This window comes from Ipomoea nil, unplaced genomic scaffold (genome assembly GCF_001879475.1).
Source record: "Ipomoea nil cultivar Tokyo-kokei standard unplaced genomic scaffold, Asagao_1.1 scaffold2159, whole genome shotgun sequence".
NCBI classification, from domain to species: Eukaryota; Viridiplantae; Streptophyta; class Magnoliopsida; order Solanales; family Convolvulaceae; genus Ipomoea; species Ipomoea nil.
In genome coordinates, this window is record NW_017618587.1 from 1,714,738 (window position 1) to 1,738,562 (window position 23,825).

At 36.1% G+C, this 23,825-nt stretch overlaps 4 protein-coding genes across 5 annotated transcripts; 3 read left to right on the plus strand and 1 right to left on the minus strand.

The window, feature by feature from the left end:
* The first annotated feature begins 2,389 nt into the window (after positions 1-2,389).
* On the plus strand, positions 2,390-5,644 carry LOC109149384 (MADS-box protein AGL24-like). 2 transcript variants are annotated; one of them, XM_019297121.1, is made up of 9 exons: positions 2,390-2,591; positions 2,900-3,081; positions 3,430-3,508; positions 3,699-3,760; positions 3,920-4,019; positions 4,127-4,168; positions 4,977-5,018; positions 5,155-5,318; positions 5,435-5,644. In XM_019297121.1, the coding sequence occupies exons 2-9, from the start codon at positions 2,900-2,902 to the stop codon at positions 5,448-5,450; spliced, it is 687 nt and encodes a 228-aa protein (XP_019152666.1). In that variant the 5' UTR covers positions 2,390-2,591; the 3' UTR covers positions 5,451-5,644. The 2 variants fall into 2 exon arrangements, with proteins under 2 accessions (XP_019152666.1, XP_019152667.1); XM_019297122.1 differs by having other exon boundaries at positions 2,390-2,583.
* A 1,476-nt stretch (positions 5,645-7,120) lies between these two features.
* On the plus strand, positions 7,121-11,931 carry LOC109149382 (uncharacterized protein At1g04910-like). Its single transcript, XM_019297119.1, has 10 exons — positions 7,121-7,474; positions 8,901-8,963; positions 9,063-9,141; positions 9,272-9,342; positions 9,499-9,587; positions 9,683-9,886; positions 10,020-10,278; positions 10,880-11,107; positions 11,232-11,429; positions 11,545-11,931. The coding sequence occupies exons 1-10, from the start codon at positions 7,316-7,318 to the stop codon at positions 11,752-11,754; spliced, it is 1,560 nt and encodes a 519-aa protein (XP_019152664.1). The 5' UTR covers positions 7,121-7,315; the 3' UTR covers positions 11,755-11,931.
* An 864-nt stretch (positions 11,932-12,795) lies between these two features.
* LOC109149190 (protein NETWORKED 2D-like) lies at positions 12,796-17,502 on the plus strand. The gene is made up of 3 exons (XM_019296853.1): positions 12,796-13,360; positions 13,658-16,195; positions 16,265-17,502. The coding sequence occupies exons 1-3, from the start codon at positions 13,267-13,269 to the stop codon at positions 17,500-17,502; spliced, it is 3,870 nt and encodes a 1,289-aa protein (XP_019152398.1). The 5' UTR covers positions 12,796-13,266.
* A 231-nt stretch (positions 17,503-17,733) lies between these two features.
* LOC109149381 (NADPH--cytochrome P450 reductase-like) lies at positions 17,734-23,825 on the minus strand. Its single transcript, XM_019297118.1, has 18 exons — positions 23,234-23,825; positions 22,801-22,860; positions 22,639-22,715; positions 22,471-22,528; positions 22,282-22,365; positions 22,171-22,207; positions 21,723-21,792; positions 21,343-21,537; positions 21,167-21,259; positions 20,280-20,505; positions 20,103-20,186; positions 19,708-19,859; positions 19,480-19,576; positions 19,177-19,311; positions 19,028-19,105; positions 18,815-18,937; positions 18,619-18,732; positions 17,734-18,212 (listed from the first exon to the last, which is right to left on the minus strand). Exons 1-18 carry the CDS (start codon positions 23,516-23,518, stop codon positions 18,132-18,134), a joined length of 2,049 nt encoding a protein of 682 aa, XP_019152663.1. The 5' UTR covers positions 23,519-23,825; the 3' UTR covers positions 17,734-18,131.

Here is a 23,825-nt window from a genome sequence, read left to right on the forward strand (position 1 = left end):
TTATATATATACCACTAAATTACAAAGTTTTTGTCGGTAAGAAAAGCACTTTTGAACTATGACGTCCAACAAGGCAGTCAATATATGTATTTATAATTGGGAAGAATATATGTGTTTATAACGTGAAGATAACGAAAATAGACATCATAGGATCATAAATCCTTTGAAAATTATCTGTATTATAATTGTAATTGTGAAATGTGATAAGCATAAAGCATGTAGTATATATACGTGATGCGTCACAGTCATAACAGCCAACAGCTTTGGCCGCCCTATCTGTACGGCCATGTTGCCGTCCACATAATATGGCAAACAAAATTGCACTCTCCAGTCTCCCACCATTATTATACAAATTTTGATTTACGAACAAAACTTGCCATCTATATTTAAAATTGTACACAAGTAAAACCTACTTTATAATCATAGCTGATAAATAACTATAAAAATGTAAATTAACTTAAATTATTCATAACTAATTCACTCAAGTTAAGAAGACTAATAAATTAAATAATTTTCTGGAAGAGTTAAATAACTAATTCACTCAAGTCATAGGTGTGCTAATTTTATAGGTGGTGTAAATAAAATAACTTGTTATTTGCACCACCTTCATTAAAGTTACTCAAACATTATGTTTTTAAATTAAATAATTATTTAAAACTTAAAATATTAAAACATTTAAAAAAAAAAAAAAAAAAAAAAAACTCACCATCTCCCGTGAGAAGGCCAGGGGCTACCTTTTCACCGATGAGAAGACAGCCCACTGCCGAGGATTTTTTTTTTTAAATAATATTTTATTTTTAAAATTTTTAATTAAAAAATTATTATTAGAATCTCGTAAATTACATTTGACTAGATTTGTGTAAATAGTCATATTTACATCATTATTGTTATTTACACCACTTATGTAATTGTTAAAAATTTTCCACCTTTTTACAATTCCCAAGTTATTATTTACACTCACTTTTCATAAGAGGGTAGTACAAATAGCAACACCGCCTAGGGATGACAATGGGTCAGAGAGGGCTACATCCATCACCCGGCCCACCTTATATTTTCTCCACCTACCCCCATCTCCAGCCCGCATCGGGTGGACTTTTTCAAAATCCACTCAACCCCCATTGGGTGCGGGTGCTCACTATGCGTACCCACCACTTATAATCTCATTATTATTTTTCAGAAAATAATATTTAAATTACCTACACATAATAAAATAATGAAATTCATTAGTTATATAAAACATCAAATAATATAAATATTTAAATATAATAACTAAATTGTTAATTTTTAAAAATAAACTTAGTAATTTAGTATAAAAATAGTAAAAATTTACATTAAGTTATAAAAATTTTTATAAATAACTACATGGTGGATCGGATGAAATTCTAGGCGGGTTTTGCACATAGAACCCGAATCCAATCTGATCCACCGCGAATTTACTTTTTTTAAGACCCATCACCCACTACCACCTAAAAAAATTCAATCCATGCAGGGTGAATTCCGGCGAATATCCACAGGCCAGATTGAAATTGCCATCCCTAGCCAACCCCCTATGAAAACTACTACACAAACTGATATCAACTACTCCGCTAAGGGGTGAATTAATGCATGTATATATGCACGTTGCACTTCTTTCCAACCGTCAGATAAATACATCCTACGGACAATAACACAACAACAAATGCTATTCTTATGTGTTTATACTTAGGTTAATTATTGCTCCCCCAAATACAACATATACACATACAGTACATCTTATCCGGAAACCTGCCCTCTATCTTCATATTTGATGTTTTTGGCTGTTCATTGATTATTTTGTCAAATCCATAATAAATTGCTAGTAAATAGGTTATACAGAGCATCTTCATCCGCTCTAATTTTTTCACGATTTTTTATGATCCAATTAGGAGATGAGGAAGGTGAGGAAAAAAAGAAAAGAAAAAAAATACAAATCTGACACGCAAATAGAAAAAGAAAAAGAAAAAACAGAAGCAATTACGTGTCAGGATGCGCGAATAGGCGCGCCTCTCTCCCCACGTGGGCTCCACTTACTCGGTCTAAAAACTCATATTCTTGCAAAGACTCAATCCATTATCTCTCCTCCACCTCAACCTTGTTTCATCAAAAATTCTACTAAAAATCATTATTGTGAATGCTTTTAGTGATGAAATATAGTACGTGTATAAATCATAATATATCGAGCAATATATTTATTTCTCCATGTACATATATTATTAAGTAAATTCCTCAGTATTGGGAAAATATGGTATTTGTATATATATCCACATAAGGTGGAGGTTTTCATAATTTTGCTATATAAAGTAAAGCAGACTTTCCTTTTCTTGAGTCTTGACTACACTAGTGGTAATAAAAAATATATTATATTTCCCTCACAGTCTCTCTCACTGTCCACTTTCTCTCTCTTTCTACTTTGAGGGATAAAGAGTACTGAGTTTCCCAAAAGAGGGAAAAATAAAACTATCATTTCCATCCCCAGAAGGTGAAGGCATCCCATCACTCCCGAGAAGGCCACGCCCCCAGGCCAGTTATCCAAACACAAGAAAACAGCGAACTATTCACTCCCAGGTTCGCACGTTTGGTTACAACTATTGGTTAGATTCATTGTAAACTCCGATCTGTTCTGGGCATGGAGTGGGTGGGTACTGGGTAGGTGGGTGGGTGGGTGAATTTTTATATTTTTTTTTTCCTGTTCTTCTGGCTAGGGTTTCAGCAGACACTGCATTATTCTTGTAATCTTGTCTCCCATCCAGCTTTAGTGTAAGAATTTGTCTGATTTAAGCTCCGGTCGGATCTACGTTGTTGTTCTTGTTTTTTTGTAGTTTCCGAAGTTGACCGGAGATCGAGTTCGTTGCTAAGATTTTTAATTTGTTGGGTTTTGCAGATGGCGAGGGAGAAGATAAAGATAAAGAAGATCGATAACATAACGGCGCGGCAAGTGACTTTCTCGAAGAGGAGAAGAGGGCTTTTCAAGAAGGCGGAGGAGCTGGCGGTGCTGTGCGACGCCGACGTCGCTCTCATCATCTTCTCCGCCACCGGCAAGCTTTTCGAGTTCGCCAGCTCTAAGTAATTAATCATCATCATCATTTATTCCTTGCTATATATACTCAAGTATAAAGCTATATATATATGCCCTATATGACATACATATATCACTTCTTGTATGGTCATATCAATCATAGTTGTGAACTGATATATGCTTTCTTGAAATGGTAATAAATGTAAAAGGAAATGGAGATTTCAATTTAATTTGCAACAAAAAGAATATTATTATATTCGTGATAACATAATTTCTTTAGTATAGCAACAGTACATCGCTAGTTTTAATTAAAAATAAAAATGATTGTTGTATATGCTTAATTTATTTCGTGAATAATGGAATAACAAAAATATTTACTTTTTTTTCTCTCATAGCATGAAAGATATTCTTGGAAAGTATAAACTGCATTCGAGTAATCTCGACCAAGTAAATCAACCTTCTCTTGAACTTCAGGTATCACATATATCCTATAGGTTTATTCTATTTAAAGAAAAATCGTTTTACCACTTTAGTAGTGTTTACTTCAATTTTTCCGTTTTCGGATCCATTCTATGATATTTTATAGATTAGAGAGCCAATAATTCTATTATTACATATAATGTTTTATTATTAAATTTCCTAAAATATGTTTTGCTCAATTTAGCTAGAGAATAGCCTTCATATGAGATTAAGCAAGGAGGTTGCTGACAAGACTCATGAGCTTAGGTATAAATTACATATATATAATATATATACTTTAATTTTATGCCCAGTTTATTGTTCCTAAACATAATTAATTTCCATATATAATGCAATACCCAAATATATGCAAGGATTATATATCTAATTTGGTTAATTAAAGTTCATTAAAATGATTACAAACAGACAGATGAAGGGTGAGGAGCTTCAAGGATTAAGCTTAGAGGAACTACAAAAGTTGGAAAAAAAGCTTGAAAATGGACTAACACGTGTGCTGGAGACTAAGGTCTATTTGCTTGTTTAATTTTATTTGGAAATATAAACTAGTTCTTTGAATATATATATATAATATAATGCAGCTAACCTCAATTAGCTACAACTTATTTGTTTTAGGGTGAACGAGTTGTGACCGAGATTGCTACTCTTCAAAGGAAGGTTTGTTATATGCAACATAACTTATTTAGAACTTTAGTATTGATGACGGGTTTTGTGAAAATCTTAGGGTATTAATTAATTTTGGTACGTGAATATTATATGCATATAAAGTATTTAGAAGGGGAAGTAATAGTATATCGTGGTTAATCCCCGGCCCTAATATTATTAATCGCAAGAGTTTGGAGACTACAATATATACAATTGTTTGTAGGAAAATCTATAGACTAATGGTACAGTATATGATTAAAGTCGAGTTCAATGCAAAAAACTTTTATTTATTTTTTTGAATGCTACTGGTAAAACACAACTGTAATAAAGAGGCTCGAACTTACAATCTTCCAAATGAAAGTCCAACCTAGGTACCATTAGACCACATAGTCTTAGTAAAAAACTTCTATTTATATTACACTACGTAATAGTTAGCAGAATTTGAAGATCGAATTATTTGTTGGTGGATCAAGCAACCAAGCCGGACTAACATTTTTAACCAGAATCTTTCACCACTTGATGTGGCAATAAATAAGAGTTTTATTATTGCAGATGATTGAGGATTTTTGTGAAACATTTTGGTCCCGCTTTATCCTTAGCTTCATATGTAGTCATATGCTAAAGGTTCCCCATGCATTGGATGCATATATATGTTTAAGCATGCCGGCCTAACAAAGATGGGGTCAATTATGGACAACAAATGAATATACAAAGTGTGACAAGTTTAATTTAGTCACACATTATATTTTGCTAAATATAGTAACTTACACTATATTGACAATGATTTTATTCCTTGTTTAAATTCGTGCCATTTCTGCAGGGTGCAGAGCTGATGAACGAGAATAAACAACTGAAACAGAAAGTAATTAACACTAATTGTTTCATTATATTCTGTCACATATATCTTCTTCATCTGATCTTATATATATGGAGGTGGTGCTATTATATTATTCAACCAGCTTGATTGATAGTCATGTAACTTAACTATATATGCACAGATGGCCAGGATTAACGGTGAAAAATTCCCGGTTATTGCTGACGTGGAGGCAGGCTTGATACCAGAAGAAGGGCACTCGTCGGAGTCCATAACCACTAATGTCTGTAGTTGCAATAGCGGTCCGCTTCCCGAAGACGATTGCTCGGACACATCGCTGAAACTAGGGTATATATATGCTTGCCTTATTATACTATACTATACTATTGTATTGTTTGGATGGTTTTGTTATAAGATGTGTTGTTTGGCACTTATGTTGCTGATTGTTCATTTGCGTTGACCAGGCTACCCATTAACTAGCTGATGAATATACATATGCGGGCATAACATGGATGGCCTTGTGCTACGTACGTAAGCGTTGTTTTTATGTTTGGTTTCTTGTCGTTTTGATCTTAAATCGAATGTATGTTCATCGTATTCCATGTGTTGTGGAAGGCTTGTCGTTTGCTAACTGCTCGGACTTGTAATATAATGAGAAACTATGTTTCACTCTCTCATCTGATTTTATACTAGCTAGGCTTGTATTAGGTGCAACTATTGTGGTACATTATATATATATATATATATATATATATATATATATATATATATATATATATATATATATATAAAAGACTAATATGAACTTATGGGGTGTAGATCAGGTTTGACCCTTGGAAATGCAGCTATAGCTAGTTATTTTAGTAGGCACTTCACAAATAGGATTAGTCAATCTCGTATTTATTTTTTGTGATACTAATCAATATTGTGACCAATTAGTTGAGACTTAATTGTCAAGTCCTATTTGAGATAACACTCTTAAAGATTTGTATTTAAATGATTCAAATAACTTTCATTTGAGTTAATTAGCAACCACAGAAACTAATTTTTTTTTAGGTAAGACTTTAAAGGTAGTAAAACATTTTTTCATAAAATTTTAAGATAGTTGTATTTTCAAGGCTCAAATTTAATATTCATATCCTGACTTAATATTCAAGAAGTATATACAACTATTTGTTAATAGTAGTTATAGATTTTTTGTAAATAAAAATTAAGCTAGCATACAACTATTAAAAGTTTATTATAGGAAGTCAAAAGTCAAGCATGATAAGGTGTTGAGGAGAGATAAACATATTTCATGAACAAACATAGACCACACCATATTACATCGAGCCAACAACCTTTGAAAAGAGTAAAGAGGCATTGAGTTGATTCTACACATGAAGATTAATAGGGTGTTTAGTAAATAATTATTAGTTGATTGTAGAAACATGTTTGGTAAATTAGCTGATAATTGATTACATGTAAAATGATTTAAGAAGAACTCAATATCTCAGTTATTATAATTGGTTTGATTTCTCAATTTCTATTTGAACTAATAAATCTCACATAACCACCAAAGACTTTGTGGTCAAGCGATATGAAGTGACTCCCTTAAGTGAAATGTCATGTAACAGAGTCAATAGTACTCAAAAAAAAAAAAAAAAAACAATCTCACATAAGAAGTTTAAACATTGATTACCTGTGTTGTCAAAATATCACGCCGTTTTCTCAATTATTATTGTGTGGACCATAGTCCACACAAGTTGTATGGACCATATTTTGTATAGTGTAAAATAATGTACATTCAGTACAAAAATAATGTATATTGTATTCAAGGGATGTACATTATTTTGTACTAAGCGTATATTATATTGTATAATATACATACAATATAAAAATAATATACATTTATTATATTAAAAATATACTTTTTGTTATTGTCCACATAACATTGTATGAACCATGGTCTACACAATAATTTGTCCCGTTTTCTGGATACTGAATGAGACATAATCGGGCCGATCCCATGGCGAAGTATCAACATTGAGCCCATAAAGTCCATATGGACGGCCCTTCTTCAATGGGCTTCTTATCAATTAGCCTAAGCCCAACAATTGAAGTAAGAATTTAAAGTCCTGAAATAAAATAAAATAAAACAACAAATGAAATGAAATATTCTCTTCTTTCTGCTTCCGTCGATCGAACACACAATACTGTTCTTCAGTTCCAGATTCCATAGTGAAAGAAGAAAAGTTAGATAAAGAGCTTCTACATTTCAAGTTGGTAAAATTCTTGTGAGATTCATCGAAGAATCGGAATATTGGTAAGAGGACACCACCGACTACGACGACGACGGTTGACGAATGTCGGGTGGTAGCAGTTTCCGGCAGTCTAAACAGAGCCGAGGGAGATCAGCGTTTCCACATCCATTGCAATTAGGAGCGCTTTTGCTCATACTTTTACCCAATTTCTACCCCAGCCTCTTCTCTCCGCTAGGCCGGTCTTACCTTTCTCTATTTTCCGTATGCTCAATCTCTCTCTCTCTCAGCTTACTCATATATAACCGTTATTTTATTGGTCTTCTTTCAGTAGTTTTGCATTATGCAATTTATCCTGCATTAGTATAAAATTATTGTCTGGAAATGATAGAAAAAAGCAATTTTTTTAATGGGTAAGTCAGCAAAAATCAATTCTTTTTGTAGTTTTTATCTAGCAGTTATTTTTAGTGGCCGTCTTTCAGTAGTTTTGCATTATGCAGTTTATCCTGTATTGGTATAAAATTATTGTCTGGAAATGATAGTAAAAATCAATTTTTTATTTTATTTTTTATTATGGGTAAGTCTGAAAAAATCAATTCCTTTGGTAGTTTTTTTCCTTCTGTTCTGGTGAATGTAAGATAGTAACTTGCTATGGATCACTACTTGCCTCGGGAAGGCCACTATCTGATAGTTCAGGTTTTGGTTTCTTGAAAAAGTGTCCATTCACCACAAATTATCATTTCAATTCAGTAAGTAATGTAAGGTATGGCTGGGAAGTTGTTATTCAAGTGATTATGTTTTCTTCATGACTTAGAGGAAACATAAGTTGAGAACCTGCGAGAGTGGATTGGTTTAGGGTGTGTTTGGTTTGGACATGAGAATCTGAACCGGAATTGGAATCAAATATTTGGTAATTGGAATGAATTTTGGTGAAAATATTTTGCATGTTTGGTAATAGGGTGGAATTGGAATGATTACCAATATTGATGTTTGGTTATGTATGACCCTATAACCAGAATAAAGATTTTTAAAAATACAAAAAAAAAAAAAACAAAAAAAATCAAGGCAATTGATCTTAAGAGTGACGATGAGGTGAGTATGCAATGCAGTGAGGAAGTCGATGAAATGAGGAGTGATAAGACTGAATTAATGGAATGATACCTAATTTCAATTAGGTAATGGGTTTTGTAATTATAGGGGTAATCAAATCCTATACTTGTGTTTTAAAAAGTTGTCAAGACTTTCATTCCCAACCCTTGTGTCTAACCCCATGAACCAAACACACCCTTAGTTTCTCCTTTGAGACTCATCACTTACATTTGTTTCCTATGTAAGCCTTTCAAGACTGTATCGGTGAGTTTGTATGTATTAAAACATAAAATATTGGCACTAGATGTTGCTAAATCATTTGTGACTTGACCTATACTATATTTGGATAGAGGTTTAGTTGAGTTGAGTTGAGTTTTAGTTAATCATTCTTTTGCTTGTTTGCAAACCAACCAATTGTTGTTGGAAGATCATTTCATGCTTAGATTCTCCTATCTATTGTGCACAATTAGAGATAGATTTGCTTGTAGTTTCAGATGTTAAATGGTTCACACTGAATATTTTTCTTGAAAATTTTACAGTAATTACTTTGCTGGCTTTTATGCTGGAGTTTTATCTGATAACGTAGCTCATGCAACTGTAGGAATGGATTGCTCCAAGGCCAATGCACTTGCATTTACTAAATGGAGCTCTACAACATCCAAGTGTGAGTATATGTTTCTTCTTTTTTCTTTTTTTTTTTTAATGCCTTGAAATTTATTTATGAACATTTTCATAAATGTTGTTTACTGACTTAACCATGTAGTCTGATGAACAAGAATCTGATCTGTGGTCTCCTTTGCCTAATCAAGGAAGGAAGCCTTGTGCTTCTCCAAATAACCCTTGTGAGTATTTGCGATGACCAAGTGTCTTGATCGCATATCTTGTTCTTACTTTGCCAGTGCAACCCTCGGGAATAACCTAACTCTGTTTAGTTGAATTTCTTTTGCTTTGGCTTCCTATGCAACTCTATAGCTTTGCCAAAGAAGCCTCAGGGATATATACAGGTGTTTCTTGATGGGGGTTTGAACCAGCAGAGAATGGGGGTACGCAACTTTGAGTTTGGCATTTATACATGCATGCATTCACACACTAGACAACATTCTGAAGAGTGTTACTTTAGAGACTAGAATTCGTATATGGAGCTGTTGGGGGACCTCATGATTGATTTACTAAAAGTTTTCCCCTTCTACTGTCCAAAGATTTGTGATGCGGTAGCTGTGGCAAAAATTTTAAATGCGACCCTCATAATTCCTTACCTTGACGTAAATGCTGTGTGGCAAGACACAAGGTCAGGAATGCCTATACTCTTTCACTCTCCATTTTCTAATCTAAATTTTCTTTTTAATAACAAGTAATTGTTTTCTTTTTTCTTTCTCCGTATAGTTCATTTGAGGATATATTTGATATTGATCATTTTATCCAAACATTGAGGGATGATGTCTCCATAATTAAAGAGCTTCCAAGTGATTTCTCATGGAGCACCAGGGAGTACTATGCAACAGGCATACGTCAAACTAGAATCAAAACAGCACCTGTCCATGCTTCTGCTACTTGGTATCTGGAAAATGTTTTGCCAGTAATGCAGAGGTTTGTTCATACATAATGTGATTGCCACAAAATGAAAGGATCCTTTTCTCTTCATTAAACCTTATATGCATTAGCAAACTTCCTAGTTTTTATACAATTTTTGTTATTTTTTTTTTTTGTTTTGCTATTCTAGTCATGGGATTGTCGCTGTAGCTCCGTTCTCTCATCGCTTGACTTTTGATGGCTTGCCTTCAGACATCCAGCATCTACGTTGCAAAGTTAACTTTCAGGCACTGGTTTATGTTCCACATATCAGGACATTAGGGGATTTAATTGTCAGTCGCTTGAGAAGCTCTCCTAGCATGGATGGAACATCAACTTCCATGCATCAACGAGGCAATGACAAACCAGGAGTTGGGAAATATGTTGTATTGCATCTTCGATTTGATAAAGTATGACTTCCTCTACCTCACTGACATGGTTTCATTTCTCAACTATAAAGAACAGAGGTAGAAAAAGGTCTTGAATTATGCACTTGCATTTGTTTCTGTTCATTCTCGCTTTTCAAAAACAAACATGTCGAGGAAACAATTGGTTTACATTAATTTCATTTGGAGATTATATAGAGATAAGTAGCAGACATGCAGATCAAGGCTGACAATTTTGAGAAACTGTTAAATTATCATAAGCACTATAAGCCAAGCACCTTGTGCTCAGATGGCACCCGGGTTGGACTCCCATATGGGAGGTTGTGAGTTCGAGCCTCAGTGGAGGCGTTATTGACTCTTTGTGCTTCAGTAGGTTGAGAAAGTAGCTATGAACAGATACTACATTGTAATAGAGTCAGTAGCACTCAAAAAAAAAAAAAAAATCATAAGCACTATAAAAGAAACTGTTTTTTGTGTACTTTACTGGCCTATAAGCACAATTGTACATATACTTGACTATTTGCAATATAACTGAGTCATTGGAGTTTATTACACTTTTTTTTTCTTTTTTCTTTTTCTTTTTTTTGTTACGGTGTCCAAATTTGTTGGTTTTGTCCTTGAACAGGATATGGCAGCCCACTCAGCTTGTTATTTCGGTGGAGGTAAGGCTGAGAAGCTTGCTCTTGCAAAATATCGCCAAGTACTTTGGCAAGGAAGAGTGATGAAGTCTCAATTCACTGATGAGGAATTAAGAAAGGAAGGGCGTTGCCCATTGACTCCCGAAGAGATTGGACTCCTGTTGGCTGCCTTGGGTTTCGACAACAGTACACGTCTTTATCTTGCTTCCCATAAGGTTATTATTGCCTCTTCCTCAATCATGCTTTAAATGTTACTACTAGTTACTACTCGGTCTTCTTGACCCTCCTCATTCTCATCGTTCACCTGAAATATATAGATGCTTTTTTCGATCTTCCCAGGTTTATGGTGGAGAAGCAAGGATCTCTACACTTCTTCGTTTGTTCCCGCTAATGGAGGATAAAAGGAGCCTTGCATCTCCAGAGGAACTAGCTAGGGTTGAAGGAAAAGCTTCTTTATTATCTGCTGTGGATTATCATGTGAGCATGCAGAGCGACATCTTCATTTCTGCTTCTCCCGGCAATATGCACAATGCATTGGTAAGACTATATATTCTTGTCTTAATTGCATAAATATTCAATATAGTTTTGTTACTGAGCTTTCATAATCTCTTCCCGGGACTGCAATTAAGTGACACTGTGACAATGTCCTTAGGTGGGGCATCGAGCATTTATGAACCTGAAGACCATTAGACCGAACTTGAGACTTCTGGGCAAACTCTTCATAAATGAGAGCATGCAGTGGTCAAAGTTCCGCCAAGCAGTACTGCATGGTCACAGGAACAGACAAGGGCAACTGCTGATACGCAAAGCAAACCAATCGATATACACTTATCCTGCTCTCGATTGCATGTGCCCTGCTTAAACAATCCCTTGGAGGAGAAAGCGGTTTTCTTGATCACAATACTCTCAAGTAGTGTAGATATGCATACGTTTATTGGGCTCTAATTTTGACTTTCAAGTTTATTTGATCATGAGCCTAAAACAGCTGTAAGAACGAATAAAGCTTGAATGGCAAGAGAATTTCATTTGTTATTGCCAACTTGTATTCTTTTAGATGACAACCTCACCTCAGTGTTTGTTATGGACTGAGGTTTTTTCCTTTGAATTTGAAAATGCTGCCTTTTCTTTTGGGTATCATTACAGGATGATGTCTGGTTCTCACAACTTGGAAATGAAACCAACCAACTTGAAGATATTTGTATGATGATTTTGTAACACTAATGATCATATTTTCTATAATACTGTTAGAAAAACCCGCAGCCACTACCCAAGAGTGTGCACAGGATAAACGTTGTCTTTTGATCTTAGTTGGTATTTGACAAAGGAATAAAATGAGGTAAACCAACAAAAAGGCCAATAGATTATTTTCGAGGGAGTCGAAATGTCGAACTTGTAACTGTATTTACTAACTCAACCGACTATTAGCATTAATGTTAATAGTACTCAATATAATAAAGTATATCACATATGATATGGGTGTGTTTGGTTCATAGGTTTACACACTATGGATGGGAATCAAAATTATAGTTAGTATTTTGTTGACAGCTTTTTAAAACACACTATGGAGTTTGATTACCCCTCCAATTAAAAATTTCATTATTTATTAAGTTTTGATTTTTTTGTTCATATTGATGTTTTTGATGTCATTATATTAGGATCAATTGTCTTGTTTTTTTTTTTTTTTTTTTTTTTTTTTTTTTTTTTTTTTTTTTTTTTACATTTGTTTCCATTATAGGGTCATACACAACCAAACATCAATCTTGGTAATCATTCCAATTCTACTTTACTACTAAACATGCAAAATACTTTAATCAAAATCAATTACCATTACTAAGTATTTGATTCTCATTCCAATTTCAATTTCATGTGCGAACTAAACACACCCTATGAGTATTATTAACACCAATGTCAACCCGCGTCATAAAAATCTCTTATTATATACTGTGGGAGAGATAATGAGACAAATGAAAGAAAATGGATTATAAGACATGCAAGCCTCAATTTCTTCTCTTACTTACCAATGTTGACAACCATATAATTAGTTAATATAGGTGCCTACTTAGTGCCTGCCTAAATATATGCAACAAATCCCTGTTTTGACCAAGTATATATCCATCCACCCCTCATCCTCCATGTTCCCTAAACAAATAATTTTTTATTCTTTCTTTTCCAGTTTTCCGCCTTCACAGAAATGCAGAATCACAACAAATCTTTGATTCTTTTTATATTTTAGGTATTTACAAAAACCTTTTATACTTTGCTTTCTATAAATGAATTAATACCATAAAAGTTCAGAGAGGAGAAAAGCAAGTGTGCATCCGAGCCCCTGATAGATGATTAAAACTTTGGCAGAAAGTTGAAGAGGAAAAGAGAAATGTTGCAGAGAGCAGCAAAAAATGCATATTCATGGTGGTGGGCTAGCCACATTAGGTCTAAGCAGTCTAAATGGTTGGACCAAAACCTCCATGGTAAATGCTTCAAACCCTCATTAATCATTTTGTCTTGTTCCCTTATGTGTCTTCCTTTACAATCCATTTTGATTTTAATATTAGAGGAACTACTATGATTATCATGCATTTCATCATGCCTCTTTTGTAAAAATCACCTAAAGTTTTCACATTTATATCCATAGACAAACTTGAAGAGATAAAAGAATCTTGAATGCATATCTGAGGATAATACTTGTCTAATTGTTGTTATCTTCCCTCAGAAAAGTGGATTATAGAAGAAAACAGGATTTGATGATGTTTAGTTTATGGTTGCAGATATGGAGGAGAAGGTAGGTTACATAGTCAAGATCATTGATGAAGATGGAGACTCTTTTGCGAGGAGGGCAGAAATGTACTACAGAAAGAGGCCAGAGATTCTGAACTTTGTGGAGGATACCTTTAGGAATTACAGAGCTCTAGCAGAGAGATATGATCACATATCAAGAGAGCTTCAAAACGCTAATCGCACCATAGCAAATGTGTATCCAGAAAGAGTTCAATTAGCGATGGATGATGAAGATGGTGAAAGTTTCCTGGGAGGACTAACTGGAACTCCTGAGGAATGGAGTGCTTCCTCCAAGGATTTGCCAGCTGCCCCAAAGTTACCGAGAGCTCTCTCAATGTCCAGGAAGGCTAAGCAACCATCGCGAATGATGTCTAAGAAGGGGCTTCTCAAGTTCAATGCCATTGATGATGTTAAGCCCTTTTCAAGCTGCTCAGGGCTGAGCAAAGAGGAGGCACTTGGGGAGATCGATGAACTTCAGAAGCAAATTCTGGCGCTGCAAACTGAGAGAGAGTTTGTGAAGAGTTCATATGAAAACGGGGCGAAAAGGTACTGGGATATTGAGAACCAGATAAATGAGATGCAGGCAAATGTTAACAGCTTACAAGATGAGTTTGGGATAGGCACCATTATTGAGGATAACGAGGCTCGCTCTCTGATGGCATCCACAGCACTGAAATCGTGCCACAAGACACTGGAACGGTTACAAGGACAACATGAGAAGTCAAATAAAGAGCTTGCTGTTGAAAGTGGGAAGGTTCAGAATCTCACAATGAAATTTGATACACTAGTGGAAACACTTGCGGCCAGCCAGGAGCTTAAGCAACAGAAACTGCCCTCTAAAGAGAGAAAACCTCCCAAGCCAAATATGGACTCGAGGAAATCAGAGCAGCAAGTAGGAAGTACTAAACAAGGGAGGATTGATGTGGAGTCATTACGCAAACAGATTAAAGAAGAACTGCAGGTATCATCCAGTGCCACAGATCTTAACATGTCTGAACTGGCTGAGAAGGTTGATGAACTCGTGGAAAAGATCATAAGTTTGGAAAGTGCAGTGTTGTCCCAGAACACTTATGTTAACAGATTGAAGGCAGAGGCGAATGAGCTTCATGAACATCTTCATAAAGTAGAAGACGAGAAGGAAAGTTTGATTCAAGACTCTGAGAACATGAATAAGAAGATAAGACAACTCGAGGAAGAGCTTCAGAGAGTTCTGAATCTAAATCATAAAACCAACAACCATAGCAATCATCTCCAAACTCGCATTGCTGAAGCAAGTTGCAAGCTAGATGACCTCGCTGGGAAGCTGATAAATGTTTTGCCAGAGGAAGAGACAAATACTACTTCTGCTTCTGGCCAAGAGCAGCTTCAGGTGCATAAAGACCTTTCTGCAAATAATAGCAATTCCACTGTCTCAAGTGATCGAATGGCAAAAGACAATCTAAAGAAAGATGGAAAGGAGATTCAAGCACACAAAGACAATCTAAAGAAAGATGGAAAGGAGATTCAAGCACACAAAGACAATCTAAAGAAAGATGGAATGGAGATTCAAGCACACAAAGACAGTCTAAAGAAAGATGGAAAGGAGATTCAAGCACACAAAGACAGTCTAAAGAAAGATGGAAAGGAGATTCAAGCACACAAAGACAATCTAAAGAAAGATGGAAGGGATATTCAAGCACACAAAGACAGTCTAAAGAAAGATGGAAGGGAGATTCAAGCACACAAAGAGAGTCTAAAGAAAGATGGAAAGGAGATTCAAGCACACAAAGAGAGTCTAAAGAAAGATGGAAAGGAGATTCAAGCACACAAAGACAGTCTAAAGAAAGATGGAAAGGAGACTCAAGCACACAAAGAGAGTCTAAAGAAAGATGGAAAGGAGATTCAAGCACACAAAGAGAGTCTAAAGAAAGATGGAAAGGAGATTCAAGCACACAAAGACAATCTAAAGAAAGATGGCAAGGAGATTCAAGCACACAAAGACAATCTAAAGAAAGATGGAAAGGAGATTCAAGCACACAAAGACAATCTAAAGAAAGATGGAAGGGAGATTCAAGCACACAAAGACAATCTAAAGAAAGATGGAAGGGAGATTCAAGCACACAAAGACAATCTAAAGAAAGATGGAAAGGAGATTCAAGCACACAAAGACAATCTAAAGAAAGATGGAAAGGAGATTCAAGCACACAAAGACAATCTAAAGAAAGATGGAAAGGAGATTCAAGCACACAAAGACAATCTAAAGAAAGGTGGAAAGGAGATTCAAGCACACAAAGACAATCTAAAGAAAGGTGGAAAGGAGATTCAAGCACACAAAGACAATCTAAAGAAAGGTGGAAAGGAGATTCAAGCACACAAAGACAATCTAAAGAAAGGTGGAAAGGAGATTCAAGCACACAAAGACAATCTAAAGAAAGGTGGAAAGGAGATTCAAGCACATGATGCCATACCGGCTGGTCATAGCACTTTGGCCATCTCAGGGGATAAATCGACTGAAGAGAAGCAGATGAAAGATGGAAATCCAGAACAAGGTACTTTTGCTCTCCACAGCTTAATGATAACCATAAATTTTATTTTATTAACCCAGTATACTCTTGCAGGAATTCAACAATACTCGAGGACACAAGTGGAGCAAGATGAACTTGTCACCAAAGACGATAAGCCAAATTGGAAAGAGTTATTTTTAAATGGTTTGGATGAGAGAGACAAGGTTCTAATAGATGAGTACACATCTGTGCTGGTAAATTACAGGGAAGTAAAGAACAAGCTTAACGAAGCAGAGAAGAAACGGAGGGCTAGCCAGTTCCAATATGTTGTTCAGGTAAAAGTTCTGAAGAATTCTAATGCCTTGAAGGATGCACAGATTCAATCTCTGCAGAAGAAACTAAGCTTGCTTCAAGAGAACCATTTGGAATCTCCAAAGTCGAGTGAAAGTACAGTGAAAGCCAGCTTGGATACTACAGATGTCCCTCACAAACTAACCCTCTCTGAATTATTAGATGATTCAATCCTTAAAGAAACAGCATCTCAAGAAAAGAGTAAAGGTGATCCTGCCGGAGAAGAAACAACATCTCAAGAAGAGATTAAGTCTCCAAGCACCAAAGAGGATGGAGAAGATCCCATCCCTGAGGTGCCTATTGTTGAAGAGCCTCACAGTCTTTCAGCCATTGAAGAAAAGATACGCACAGATATTGATGACCTATTGGAAGAGAACATACAATTCTGGCACAGGTTTAGCAACGCTTTCCAGCTGATACGAAAATATGAAACTTCAGTCCAGGATTTACACACTGAGCTGCAGGATGCCAGAGAAAAGGCCAAGCAAGAAGGGAATAATAAACCCATGTCACTATTCTCAGCAGTCCGGCCTATATACAGACATCTGAGAGAAATACTGACCGAGTTAATGCTATGGCTGGAAAGCAATGCAGTTCACAAAGAAGACTTACAGAACAGGTTGTTATCTCTTTCCAACATTGAAGATGAGATAACGAGGTTGTCAAGGGCAGGGCCTGAAGGGGAAGAAGAGCTGGGTGCCTATCAAGCTGCAAAGTTCCAAGGTGAGATTCAGAATATGAAACAGGAGAATAAAAAGGTTGCAACCCAGCTGCAAGCAGGAGTTGAGCTTGTGCACAAGCTGCAAGACAATATTACTAAGACAATATCAAAACTTGATGAGGAATTTGGATTCAAAAAAGATAACTCATCAAGTCGTTCCAGGATTCCCTTGAGATCCTTCCTGTTTGGAACGAAGGTGAAGAAACAGAAGCCATCCCTCTTTGCATGTGTAAGTCCAGCACTGCAGAGACAGTATAGTGATATAGTATTACCAGAATAGCTCATTTTAATTAATCTTTTCTCCTCACTGTTTCTAACAATGTACACTTCTGTACTATGCCAGCCTGTCTTTTCATGTATGATAGAACATCGAAAGGCCGATTTGCTGATACAGCAGCCTCATACAATGTTCATTACAGTTAGCCCTTACTAAAATGTGCTTTTGGGCCCAATCAACATAAAATGAGTAATGTCATTTCAAATGGTTGTCAGGGTTGACAACCAGGCAGGAGGCACAAGCTTGAATAATTTATTCTCCCTGCTCTTCATTACACAGGAATAAAAATTTTACAGGAGCTTTTAATATAAAGTTCAACTGTGTTCCAAGATCATCTCACTAATACTACAACATATCGTATAAGTCTGAATCTTTAAAAAAAAATCACAAAATTTAAGAAATAAATCCCTTGTCTAATAGAAAGGCAAAGAAGGCTAGCAGACAGTTTATATATAAGCTGCAAAGACTCAGGCCTTGGGTCTAGACAGTTGATGATCGACCTTGGTAGCCAGAATGGGAAGCAAAGCGATCAGAACTTTTCACATAAGCTTGCTATAAATGGAAGAAAGAATGATCAACTAGCCAATTAGTGCAGACACCAAGCATGGTCTTGGAGCGAATCATAGGGATGATCACCAGACATCCCTGAGGTACCTCCCGTTCATTTGGAGTTTCTTCACAATGGCCTCTGCTTTAGATGAGTCTACTTTTTCCTGAATTTAAGATAATCGGTGATGTATTAGAAATAGAGAAATAGATACCAAAAGTAGTAGCAAACTATTAAGAGAGAGAGAGAGTTGAAAGTCTGCCTAAATATAGTTCCTAGAAGTCAACTTCTTCCCATTTAGCATTTTTACTGAATGAAATATCTTTACATGAAGCAAAAGTTCAAGTAAGAAAGAAAAGGCACCTGTTTTCCATGTTCTCACATGAAAATATAAATAGGTGAGAATATAAATAAAGAGAAATCATGCACTTGTTCCCCAAGCATTACACGTACACTACCACATTTAAAAAGCATACAAACCCCTCCACCACTTCTTCCCCAATAATTAAAAGAATCTAGAAAGATGGAATACAAGAAAGACGGCAAAAACTAGATGTATAAGTAACATTAACCTGCTCCTGGACAATGGTATGAAGTGTACGATGTACATCTCTAGCCATCCCTTTGGCATCCCCACATACATATAGATATCCCTCCTGGGAGATTAAACTCCACACTTGGGAGGCCTGGAAATGAATAAAATGAAATGAGGATTCTGCAAGTCTTCTCAAAGCAGTAGCTCAAGATTTATTACCAACAAAAACTTACGCGTTCAGTTATCTTGTGTTGAACATAGTCTTTCTGTGGCCCTTCCCTAGAAAATGCAACAATTAGCTCTGAGATTATTCCTTGATCCTCAAAATTTTTGAGTTCCTCCTCGTAAATGAAATCCTACATCCAAATATCAAGTTAATATATATTGCAGCAGAATCTCACATGTTCATGCATTTTGACTATAACGATGATAAATTGACAGTTTACCATTCTTCGATTTCTACAACCAAAAAACAACAGAGCTGGACCAAGTTGAGCACCATTTTCCTTCAGGGCAGCTCTTTCCTGATAAATGATCAACCTCAATAAGATTTGTGCTAAAAATAACAAAAGCAGAGTGAAATTGATTGCAATACCTGTAGAAATCCCCTAAACGGTGCCAAACCTGTACCAGGTCCCACCATGATAATTGGAATTGAAGGATCAGCTGGTAACTTGAAATTCGATGGCCGAATGAAAATGGGAGCTGAGCTCTCCAAGGGAATTGCATTCTAGATAACAAAGCAACACTGTATTGTTAGGTGGTAACAAAGCAAGAACAGCTTTAAGAGGACCAAACTGTAGAGCCTAAACAGTAATCACTATGCACAATGAAACAGAATAAAAGTAGCAGATATAATAAGTTTTCAATGAAAGGAGAGCCTAGGTTTGTCTGGCACCTTCATCCAAGTTGAACACACTCCTTTGTGAATCCTGCCAGTGGGGGTCGGACCATGAACTAAAGCACATGTTACATGGACTCTTTCAGGAGCGAATCTGCACATGTTGAAATACAAGGATCCACAATGTTCTTAGTCCACCAGGACTGAAACAGAGAGCCTCATGTGCATCTTTTCTTCTGTTAAAGAAGTCATTTACCATAATATTGAGACAAAACAAATACTCACTTGGGGGAAGAAGAGATAGAATAATAGCGTGGTTGCAAGTGTGGGGCAACTGCAGCAAAAAATACACCAAGGGGTGGTCTTGCTGAAGGAAAATCTGCCATTACCTCAAGGAGACTTCTTTGACTTGCAACAATCCATTGTGAGTATTCATCCTAAAAAGAAAGAATAGATACCACAGTACATTAATGTTTTTGTTGAATGCATAACAAGCAGAAAATTGGAAAGCACTAGTTTGATTTTTTGTAAATGCATAGTTATGAATGACAGAATTTCTTATATTCAATTTTTACTTCATTTATTTTCTCATTTCTGGCCTGGTTGTTTGGAGCAAAAATGACCCTAAACTAATGAAAGGGAAAAAAAATAAAAATAAAAATAAAAAAATAAAAATTTACCTTGCCCTGGGGTGAGGCCAAAAATTTAAGCCTTTCTGCTTCACTAGGTTCAGTGGCATGAGCAGCTAATGCAACCAATGTAGCCTGAAAACACAAATTGTTTAAAGCTAAGAACCAAAGAGTGGGAAAAAAAATAAAATAAAAAGATCTAAATATAAGAGCATAATCCTGCTGTACCTTACGAGGAGGATTCAACAGATCAGCATAACGTGCTAGAGCTACTCTAAGGGTGCAAGGACCAGGGAAAGGTGGCTGCAATGACCCTCCCAGGGGTGTACCATCTTCTTTGTCAGTATGAAGAGAAAATAGTAAATCCAGAGGTTGGCCCAACAACTTTGCTGCTTCTTCAACAGTGTCATCACAATTTTCCGCAAAAACACCCACATGGTCTCCTGTTTCATATCTGGGAAAGCAGCAAACAAGAATTAGGGAAGATCCTAATAAGCTATGCATCAGTGCTGAGCACATAATAAATAAATGCAAAAAACCAATAAATCTCCCAAACTTTTTTTTTTTTTGAGAAAATAAATCTCCCAAACTTAATTTACATGAGTTAGCATGCATTATGATAATTATAATAATCAACTCAAACATGCATAGAATGGCAAATGGTAATGGTTTAAGCAGTTGGCATAAGAAATTCTGCTGAAGAACACACCAAGAAAATGATGGGACGTAATAATAAAAATAAAATTAGGGCAATCAAGCCATGAAAAATCCAAACAACTTTTCAAATCTTATATTAAAGAAAGGCATTAAAACTATCAAATAAGAAGACAAAATAACATTTTACATGCTCACTACCTCATTTCAAGAAGAAGAAAGGAGACATATACCCAAGACAAGCACAGCTACAATGAGAGGATCTAAACTCTAGATCAGCAATGATCATTAACATATCATTTGCACTCAAAAGCCAAGAGACAATTGGCAGTTGGCATTTTTTTTATTTTATTTTTTCGATAAATAATTTGGCAGTAGGCAAATAATTAACAACTCTTCAAGAAACTAATTTGTCCAGTTATACCAGCCCATTGATTGCTTAAACAAGGAAATGAACTTACACTATGCCAGTGCCAGAAATATCAAATTCCAAGTGTATGCATGATCGATCAGACTCAGGTGTATGAAGCTCTCTTTGAACAGCAACATTAACTCTGCAGGGAAATTGAATAACATACATTCAACAAAGCACAGAAAACCATTAATTGAAGCGTAGATGAATACTCTAAGCACCCACTTGCATGGATGGTGGACATCATATACAGCATTTCCATTTTGCATGCTGGTATGCTTATCCTCGTAAGTTCTAGTGGCTGGATCATGAACCACAACACGATATTCAGCAATTGCAGCAGTATACGGTGTAGATGCAGAATTTACATCATCCTCATCCATAAGTATTTTGTCCAACTCCGGCCATAGTAGTTCTCGCCTTGAAACAGAGAACCATCATCATAATTAAAATGTCAGACATACAAACACACATCATCATGTGTGGGTGTATCTTTTCAGCAATTTATTTATAAATAAAAAAAATAAAATAAAAAAATCTATTCACATATGAATTTTAAAATATCAAAAATAATACAAATGCTTAGCATTATAGAGCGAACTCACCAACTAGCAAAATCATCTTCAATGCTCTGATCATCATCACCAAGGCCAAGTGGAATAAGACGCTTTGCACCTGACATATTAACCCGTCAGTGGCTCAGTGCAACCTTAAAATAACAACCAATGAGGAGCATAAAATCACCAATGACCTACAATGAATCCCAACCCCAACCCAAAAATAAAAAACATTGCCATGCAACAAGGAGAAACTTTCGGCTCAAGAAATAGCATGCTCAGTCTAGCAAAAAATATTTAGTCATCATTGAATTGACTCAGCAGGGGGGGGGGGGGGGGGGGCGGAGGGATATCCACAGGGAAAAAAAAAAGAGGTAGGATTACGTCCTGCCATGGATTTTTAAGTCAACATTCAGAAGATAAATGAAATCATTACCCTCTCTTCGATATAAAATAAAGACAGAGATTACATGCCATATGGAAAATATCTACATACCTTGTTCACTTAGCTTTTCATCTATGACCTTGCCAATCTGTTCCAAACAGATCCATCAGAATACAACATTGACTAACAGAATAGAGAAAGATGAAGAGAACAAAATTTTACCTTGTTAAAATGCTCATATTGACGGTTTCCCAAACCAAATATGCCATAGGTGAGCTGTTGAAGCCAGGGGCTCCTTTCTTCTCCCTAAAAAAAGTTGAAAAAATATTACAAGCCCAAGTTTAAGAGTTTTTAGTAACAATAACCAACACAATCATATTAGAATTAACAAAAATTACTAGTACTACCTACCTCAGTAAACCATTTGTAAAATCTTGCAGCATTATCAGTTGGCTCTCCATCCCCATATCTATCATGTCAACATCAGAATGTGTGACTCAAGGATATTCCAGAAACTGCTAGATTTCTAGACAATAAAGGTTTAATTATATGTAATTCCAAAAGAACAACATTTCTTACGTTGCAACCATGAAAAATGCTAATGTCTCTTTCTTCAATTTCTCCTCATATTGATCGTCATCAGCAGCATAATCATCCTTAAAAACATTAAAAATTAAGAAAATTGCATTCAGACAATTGAAATACTGGTAGCAACCAACCACAAGCTTCTATTTTACTTACCATGTCAACAACTTTCACAACTGCCTTCTCATACCTTGCCCTGATCTCCTCGGCCAAAGCCTGTGAGAGAAATTGTGTAAGAAAGTTACTGAAGAACATAAACAGCTCCGAGCTTAGGATCATGTACATTGATTTAATGGCCAAAGTATAGGTCAGTAATACAGTAAAATCCTTCTTTAAGATTCATCTTAATAGATTTACTCGTGAGCTTTAATTAGAAATCAGCTACTCTCATGTTAACCGAGAAGATGAAAATGCACCGGGTTCCTGAAGATTTATAGATAGATACCAAATCTAAAGCACATAAAACTAAAAATTAAATCTTTGCATCAAACAAGGGATACTAACGTCACTGAGCTCGATTCATACAAATTGAAAAAAAAAAAATTATAATTTTTGCTTTCAAAAAATGAAATGATCCGTAGTTCATCACCTTAGCAAATCCCTCGGCTGTTCCCGTCTGAGTACCAAAGAACACAGTGACCTTAACCTTTCCAGGGTCAACGACGGCGTCCTCTTCAGGGTCGGCCGTCATGGCCTTGGGGACAACCACCGGCTTCACCTCCTTACTCCGATCGCCCGATCTCTTCCATATAAACACCAGCAACCCAACGATGACGGCTAACGACGTCGTCAGCAACACCACCACCGTATCATTGCCTAGCGACACTCCCAAGGCCGACTCAAGCGATCTAACTAACTCGGAAGTCGACTCCATGTTCCTCTCTCTCTCTCTCTCTCTATCTCTACAGGATTTGCTTAGTAGTATCTGGCTGGCAGTTATAACGCACAACTCCAAACGCTTTGTTTCCTCCCTTCTCCGTTTGACTCTCTAGATTCCAGGGAGGGATTCTCTCACACTAGAAAAACAAAAGAGAACCGCTAGACGGATGAGATGTCAGATCGAGGCGGCGGAGCAAGGGAGAAGTAGAAGAAGAACTGGTGGTGGAGGTTGTTTTGGAGTTCTGCTTGGTGACCTCCCTCACCAGAAAATATTTGGGCCCTAAGTATAAAATTTCCTTTTC

Excerpts from the sequence above, each read along its gene's own strand:
- LOC109149384 (XM_019297121.1), top strand. The coding sequence starts at position 2,900 with ATGGCGAGGGAGAAGATAAAGATAAAGAAGATCGATAACATAACGGCG. Across the intron at positions 3,509-3,698 it reads AACCTTCTCTTGAACTTCAG|CTAGAGAATAGCCTTCATAT; the intron begins GTATCACATATA and ends TGCTCAATTTAG. Across the intron at positions 4,020-4,126 it reads CACGTGTGCTGGAGACTAAG|GGTGAACGAGTTGTGACCGA; the intron begins GTCTATTTGCTT and ends TATTTGTTTTAG.
- LOC109149382 (XM_019297119.1), top strand. The coding sequence starts at position 7,316 with ATGTCGGGTGGTAGCAGTTTCCGGCAGTCTAAACAGAGCCGAGGGAGA. Across the intron at positions 9,142-9,271 it reads TGCTTCTCCAAATAACCCTT|CTTTGCCAAAGAAGCCTCAG; the intron begins GTGAGTATTTGC and ends GCAACTCTATAG. Across the intron at positions 9,887-10,019 it reads GTTTTGCCAGTAATGCAGAG|TCATGGGATTGTCGCTGTAG; the intron begins GTTTGTTCATAC and ends TTGCTATTCTAG.
- LOC109149190 (XM_019296853.1), top strand. The coding sequence starts at position 13,267 with ATGTTGCAGAGAGCAGCAAAAAATGCATATTCATGGTGGTGGGCTAGC. Across the intron at positions 13,361-13,657 it reads GTTGGACCAAAACCTCCATG|ATATGGAGGAGAAGGTAGGT; the intron begins GTAAATGCTTCA and ends TTATGGTTGCAG. Across the intron at positions 16,196-16,264 it reads AGATGGAAATCCAGAACAAG|GAATTCAACAATACTCGAGG; the intron begins GTACTTTTGCTC and ends ATACTCTTGCAG.
- LOC109149381 (XM_019297118.1), bottom strand. The coding sequence starts at position 23,518 with ATGGAGTCGACTTCCGAGTTAGTTAGATCGCTTGAGTCGGCCTTGGGA. Across the intron at positions 21,260-21,342 it reads GATGTCCACCATCCATGCAA|AGTTAATGTTGCTGTTCAAA; the intron begins GTGGGTGCTTAG and ends ATTTCCCTGCAG. Across the intron at positions 18,213-18,618 it reads ATACCATTGTCCAGGAGCAG|GAAAAAGTAGACTCATCTAA; the intron begins GTTAATGTTACT and ends TCTTAAATTCAG.